Below are 7,593 nucleotides of genomic sequence, written 5' to 3'. Positions count from 1 at the left end.
TTATTTTCTAGGGGAGGCGAGATTTTAGTTGGGCAGGCAGCCGAGTAGCGAAGTGGTTTTGTTTATTTTTACTACAGTTGGAGTCCTTGCAGGGTAGTGGAATTCCTTGTCTATGAGCTGAGCCTAGCGCCTGGCAGGGCGTTAGAGAGAACTCACTAACGCTCTGGACCAGGGCTAGGGGGAGCTCATAAATAGAACGTGGGTACCCCACATGGAAAGAACCTATATGCGTCATATATGTTTGTAATATAGGGCCGCATACATAAAATTGGCACCTTTCCTATATGTATATGTACATATATGTACATATATGTGCATATATGTATATATATATGTGCATATATGTACATATATGTGCATATACATATAGGAAAGGTGCCAATTTTATGTATGTAACATATAGGTACATATGACCTGTATGTAACATATAGGTACATATATGACCTGTATGTACCTATATCTACATATATGCAATGAAACATAATTATATGATACCTATATCACCTATAAAATAGGTGAAATAGGTGATAAGTTTGTTTTACATGTACACATTAATCAAATCCAATAGAAACCCAAATGTAGAACTTTAACACTTTATTTAAACAAGTTATAATATGCAAACATGAAACATTATGGCTTTTAAAGTGGCAAACAGCTGGATAAAAAAAATATATATAAAATTTAAATCAAATTAAGCTCCGGGACATGGTTAACACTCCTTTTCCCCTGCCAGGCTTTTGGAAATGCCAAAACCCAGGAAGGACACAGACCCAAGAGAATAGACAGACAGAAGTTAGTTACTCATCATTGATGTTTTATTAATGAACAAACATAGCAGGCAGCTTTAACAGTATATAAAAAAACAAAAATGTATTGGCATCAAAATTTACATAAAAGTTGAAAGGACCACTTCACCACTTTTCATACAATTAGTACTCACTAATGTTCATGATAAAATATAACCATTTTTTTCTACTCTGTGTCTCATAGGAGGGCTGTGGGTAGTTCAGAAACCCATCCACCAGTGACATCATCGTTTGGCCGTTTTTTTTTATTAAACAAGATATTTTTAAAACACATTTAGATTTGTATTATCGTGAAAACGATGGCTTCCATTATTGCATTGCAACTTTTCACAAATATTATTATGAATAGTAAGTTACAGTTTCTATTAGCTTGAATTCAACATTGATGATGTCACTGGTGGACAGGTTTCTGAACTGCCCACAGCCCTCCTGAGACAGACCGAGTAGGAAAAAAAGGGTAGTATTTTATCATGAACATTAGTGAGGACCAATTTTATGAAAGCCGGTTGAAAAGTGGTCCTTTAAGTGCAAAAGTGCATCATGTTTAACATTTTGCATGTGTAATAAACAAATGGCCACAACCAAAACAGTGCATTTTTTTTTAACATAGTGTTGTTCGTCGACTAAAATTAAGACGAAAAATGTTCTACCTTTTTCCACTGACAAACTAAATAAAAGCTATGACGACTAAATGTACTGACAATTTCGTCAACAAATAACTAGACTAAAATGTTAGGAAGGGACTAGTGGACAAAAATCTGCTGCCAAAAACACTGGGGAATACCTAGTCCTTTGCAGCACGGCTTCGGCACTTATTGGTCATGGCTTTCTTCAAGCCCTCTGCAGTGAAAACATTGGTCCATGATGCCAGAGAGGAACACCGCAAGACGTAGTCTGCAGACAGAGAAGATGACATGACACAAGTCAGTCAACATGGGTTTCCCCCGGTTAAATATATACATTTAAAGACTATATGACTCTCTACAGACTGAGCACAGCATAGCCACAAATGAGGCCAACCTGGTTCAGAGTGTACTGTACGTCCCACCAGCGCAACATGTTGGAACCTGCATTTCTTTACTGCACAAAGGCAGCCAAATTGCCCAATGATAATGTATTGGTGACATCATAAATTGAGAATATAATTTACAAAACCAAGATTTGCCAAGGATCAAGTATATTTATATGTCCCAAGCTGGGCCTTTTACAGCAGATAATAAAAGCCCTAAAAACACAATACAGTAAGACAGACATGTGTATACATTGTCACAAGATACCCCCCACAATCTTTCTAGCCCCCTTAAAGGAGAAGTCCATGCTAGAATGCTTTCTTACCTTTCTTTGTAGTTGTTACGTCCCCTCTAGTCTCGCGTAGCCAGACCCCACAGAAAATGAAAAACAGCGACCTCTGCTTTTCTGATATTCTGTGGAGTCTGGCAGGAGTATAATGTTAGACTAGAGCGCAGGGAAACACCGGTTTCATGTCTGCCTATAGCGCATCACTTCCGGTTGGTGCGACCATGTTTTCATTCCCACTAACAATATTTCTACACGGAACACTAACACCACTTCTCCCAGAGAACATGGATGGTTTTGGTTATAAGCCCACTTGTTTCTATGATGAAAGAGTAATTTAAAATGTGAATATCTTTCCGTGGTTTTGTCCGCTCCGAGGACGCTATTGTTAAATTAGTTTCGGCTAGTTTCGAGGGGGGGAGGGTGGATCATGGTGGATGGACACGTGAATCCCGCCCACTACATTTGATTGGGTAAAGCGCGGCCCACTTCCTGATCTGAAGGCACGCCCACTTGTATCCAATGCGCACTGGTTAGGACGAACCGCTCCGACAGATTCCACCGCAGGTCGGAATCTGTTCTTGAGAGATTACGTCCCCTCCAAAGAGGTCCAGGTGTTTTTTTGTGCAAAAACTCCTTATTGCCCATTTCCCCTACCATAGGCCCTCAATGAATTGCATTGAATGGAATGGGAATTGAATGGGGCTATGGGGTGTTGTGCTAATTCGCTTATTTCCATCGAAATAAGTAGTAAAGTGTGCCGCTTGGGATATTATTTACATTATGAAAAGAGAATATATACAAAAATAATAATAATTTTGAGCAAAAGAAATAAGCGAATTAGCACAACACCCCATAGCCCCATTCAATGCAATTCATTTAGGGCTCATGGTAGGGGAAATAGCCAATAAGGAGCTTTTGCACAAAATAACACCTGGACCTCTTTGGTGTGTACTTAACAACTACAAAGAAAGGTAAGAAAGCCTTTTAGTATGGAATTCTCCTTTAAGGGCATTTTTCTGTCTAATACCTAGATTACCATACCAGCAAATGGCAGAAAAGTAGATGACAGATTCAATGAAGGCTCTATATCATTGATTTGTTTACCTGAAACCTGGCTAACTTCCTTAAACAGAAAAGGCACTGCTGGCCTTTCTTGCAAACAATTTCAGTATTGGAATCGAATTTCAGACGATTGTCGATTATGGTCCCAAGATATCTATAAGTGGTTACCAACTCCACTGACTGGCCATCTATAACACTACTCTGAGGAACTAGTGGTGTGACAAATACTTACTGAACAGTGCATCCCTCTTCGCCTCATCCAGTTTGTTCTTCCCCTCTGGGATGACACCATGCTTTCCGTATACGACGGCATTGCGGCACTCCTCATGGGTTAAGAACACCTCGAACAACGCGTGGAATAGCCTCTTGCAGTCCTTCCTGGCACGCTGGTGTATGGCTGCCAGCTGCACAGAGGAAATCAACTGTCCACAGCCTGTGAATAGAGAGCGAGCAATTAACAAACTGCATTTTAAGACATCAGTTTTGCACTTGTAAGGCTCAGCTACATTGACCCCTTTCTGCGCTCAGTGCACCATGAAAACAGACAACTGTGACCTTCTGAAAACTTCACTATCTAGTTGCAGCTCACAACACGGATCACTCGCTACCAAGAACGTCAGGTTCAGTGTGAAATGTATGGCAAACGAATACATCCATACCTGGATATAGCTCCTGCTGCCCGAGACTGGACACTCCAGACTCTAGGTCACCGACCAGGGTGATAAAGCCCTTCAGTGCGTCTAGTTGCTCAGAGCCTAGAACAAAGACAAAAAAATCAGAGTCTACTGAGTGTATTTGTAAAACAATAAGATTGAGTACTGTTCTATATAGCTCTACAGTATATTCTGATAGCAGTCATTGATGAGTATTTGTTCAGTAGCAGGGGTCGATTTCCCAGTAAACAGAAAACAGTTTTATTTTGGGATACCAAAGTTTTCCAGTCATGTCAGAGAACTCACAAAAGAGGTACAGGATAAAGTAAAGTTTCAAGTGAGACAAAGAAATTAGCAGACAACTGAAAACTGCAACATTACAGGCAATAAAACTTACTGATACTGGAGAGCACAGTGGTTATCCTCCTCAACTGGAGCTGGAGCTTCTCCACCTCAGACCGACAAGAGTCGCAAGGCTGCCACCCTTGACCCTCTGGTATGCTCTGGTCAGATGGATTTGGTTGACCTAGAAAGATTGAAAGCACGTCAAAAACTGTAAAGAAAAGTAAAAAAAAAAAAAGTAGAATGCAAAACTCATCTATGAATCCTGAATTTGAAGGACAACAGTGCAAGTCTGCTGACACTTAGCTGAGGAACCACACCTTCTACTGGAGCATCACTGGACGGAGATGGAGGTTGCAGTACACTGGGTGTTTCTTGGTTCCACTGATCCAAGTCCATATATGTAGCTGCATACGGCTGTGCAGAAAAGAGAAAAGGCCCTTAATTGTACTTGGTCAAAAATCATCAAAACTATAGGCTACTATACAAGCTCATAGCGCAGCACCGAGTGCTGTGCTATGAGCTTGTAGGTCTAAATGGGTTAAATCTAAAGAAAACATACCTCATCAACAGGTCAGCAGGCCTGTGTAGAAGAGGCTGGAGGGTATGGCTGTAGATCGGGGTAAAAGGTATCACAAGGTTGCAGAGACATAGAAAAGTAACCTTAGTTTGTAGTCTGTCAAAGATCTTTAAAAAATAGCTATGCCTTTATGCAATGCATTGTGGATTTTAGATAGAAAACCCCTTAAGACAGTGTTCTGACCACTTCTTTACTTCTGAACAACTCCTAAAATCAGAGCCTGAGATAGGGATCTAAAAAAAACTAAATAAGTAATAAAACTTTACTAAAATATGACCATGACAATGTCATTCATATAGTGGGGAAGAGAATGGTCCAAATGTTTTGCACATAACTTACACTCAAAGCCAATCAAAGTCCATCAATTGCTTCAGGAGGGAGGAGACAGGAGGACAAACCCACTTTTCTGGCTGAGCAGCTTTGTTGTTTGGTGCCACCGCCAATGGGTTGATCCCAACGAAACATCTGAAATCACAAAACACAAATGGAAAAGGTGCACTCACAGCCGTTCTACAAGAGAGCACATCATTCGAGTTACACATGATGGTTCTACTTAAAGCAGAAAGTTACCTTTGAATGAATTCCAGTGTGTAACAGGCGTGCTCCTCCTGGTACACCAAAGTTGTAATAACTGGAAAAGCTGCCATTCCAGCCAGGAAGTTGATCTGTGGAGCCACAACGACCGACCTCAATGCTCAGCATCCATTGTGTAGCTGTGAGAACTTCACCTAAAGATAATTTGACATATATGGTTTGCATGTTAACAGTGTTTGTCTGTTGCTTTCCACATAACAATAGACTGTTAAACTAAAACATGACCTCCATATAGTATCCGTATTTGCAATGCTTTAAAACAGTAAAAAAACAGTAAAAAGTGTGCAGACTAAACTCAGTGTTAATTTAACTGTCTTAAGCAGGGGTCTTCAACAGGGGGTCCGGGACCCCAAGGGGGTCCTCAGAATCACTACAGGGGGTCCGCCAAATCTTTGTGTGATATGATTATTTATTTTACCTTAACCACTTGAACCTTAGCATCCCTTTTCTGAGGAGAACTTTAGCCAAAAATAGCAGATCTACAAGCTCACAACGCCTTGTTGTGAGCTTGTAGATCTGCTATTTTTTTTGGCAAAGAGGGAAAAAGAGCAGACCAAGTAAAGAAAAAAAGTTGAATCTGAAACACAATTTTATACAATATAGAGGGGGTCCCTGCTTCATCTCTCTCTCAGCTAGGGGGTCCATGGCCTGAAAACGTTGAAGACCCCTGGTCTTAAGGATCCATACCATTTGTACTCTCTTTCCCTAAATGAAATGATTTTACTTTGTACTGTAGGTTCAAAACAAAATTCATAGATATAATAATAATATTAATAATAATAATAATAATAATAATAATGAATTTCAGTCAAAACAAACGAGGCCAACCATTAGCTCTCACTGATGTGGTCTGATTTATACCTGAAATAAACAATGACATCATGCACCACATGGAAATTAATATGCTAATGCCATGTCTAAGACTGTGTTGCACGCCCCACCCCAAAAAAACTGATCTAAAAGCTCACAATGCGTCGCTGTGAGCTTGTAGATCAGTGATGTTTGGGCATGCAACACAGTCTTACGACGAAACAAATAGACGCTTTAGAACCAGAGCGAGTCTGTATAACCCCCTGTATTATGACAGTCATGACGAAACTTCAACCTGGTGTTTGCACGTTCTCCATGTAAAGCCCTACATCTACATTAACGTTCAGATTTCAAATATAAAGTGCTTACCCCATGGCCACGGATGTTACAATTCACTTTGGGTCGGTGTAAGTACCCGTATATTCCGGATTGTTAAAAAAAAAGCATTTTAATCCAATCGGTGGCCATTTTGTCATAGAGTTATAATGTAACAGAGTGCAGTACTCCTCCCAACCGATAGGGTCAAGTAGTTGAAAGCGTACAGAAATACGGAGAAAATGGCCATCGATCGAATTTAAATGCTTTTTATTGAACAATACAGACGATACGGGTATTGCTGAGTGCCCGAGTAGACTTGTAACATCCGTGACCATAGAGTAAGCACTTTATATTTAAAATCTGAACGTTTATGCAGATGTACAGGTTGTAAATGGAGAAAGTGCAAAACACAGGTTGAAGTTCGGCCGTGACGCTCGTGACGGACGAGCGTCGTGTGATCCATAGCTAATACACGACAACTGCACACCGTTTACGATACTAACAAGTTGGATAACACTTTAATTCCATAAACTAATTAAACTTACCTGTTATATGGTAGAGTAGCACGGAAGCAACTGGTTTGTAAATAAATGTTCGCTTAGCCGACGGTTAGTTAGTTCCGTTTCTCGCGCTCCCCGGTTCAACTTCAAACTGATAAGCTCCGCCTTCAGCAGCTGCGTGACGTAACTGTAGGTCTGGTCAGGTTCTCAACCTGTGGGTCGGGACCCCGCAGGGGGATCCCCACATGATTGGGGGGATCTGTAGGTGGCAGTGACAGTGAAGTGACAAGTAACCCTTTTAATACCTAAAAAAAAGAATTACTGCATCAAAAGTAATCAACAAACTATACCCAAAAAAATGGTCAAACGTTGGTCAAATTGTCAAATAATATAAGAAAGAGGCAACAGCCCATCGACTCAAGGCGTTGCATGTGAGCTTGTAGATCGGCTATTTTCAAAATATTGATCTGTGGAACGGAGTCAAATTAAATGCCTCAACTCCTACATTACAAGTGCATATCAGGGTTGGGGGTCCCCAGTTCAAATATGATTATTTTGGGGGGTCGTGGCCTGAAAAGGTTGAGAACCAGTGAAGTAACAGGATAGGTGGGCACTCGGACATCTGCACA

At 40.6% G+C, this 7,593-nt stretch overlaps 1 protein-coding gene across 2 annotated transcripts; it reads right to left on the bottom strand.

Annotated features, from left to right (window-relative positions):
- Positions 1–1,590: 1,590 nt before the first annotated feature.
- On the bottom strand, positions 1,591–5,433 carry LOC311062117 (uncharacterized protein; the record flags this gene model as incomplete). Of its 2 annotated transcripts, XM_084080928.1 has the most annotated exons (8): positions 5,313–5,433; positions 5,082–5,207; positions 4,725–4,772; positions 4,483–4,579; positions 4,218–4,346; positions 3,827–3,922; positions 3,400–3,600; positions 1,591–1,700 (listed from the first exon to the last, which is right to left on the bottom strand). In XM_084080928.1, exons 4-8 carry the CDS (start codon positions 4,559–4,561, stop codon positions 1,591–1,593), a joined length of 615 nt encoding a protein of 204 aa, XP_083937054.1. In that variant the 5' UTR covers positions 4,562–4,579; positions 4,725–4,772; positions 5,082–5,207; positions 5,313–5,433. The 2 variants fall into 2 exon arrangements, with proteins under 2 accessions (XP_083937054.1, XP_083937053.1); XM_084080927.1 differs by lacking the exons at positions 5,082–5,207; positions 5,313–5,433 and having other exon boundaries at positions 4,725–4,841.
- Between the last annotated feature and the right edge of the window lie 2,160 nt (positions 5,434–7,593).

Source organism: Gymnoscopelus microlampas (assembly GCF_963454915.1).
Source record: "Gymnoscopelus microlampas genome assembly, chromosome: 15".
Taxonomy (NCBI): domain Eukaryota; kingdom Metazoa; phylum Chordata; class Actinopteri; order Myctophiformes; family Myctophidae; genus Gymnoscopelus; species Gymnoscopelus microlampas.
This window is presented reverse-complemented; position numbering and strand designations above follow the sequence as displayed.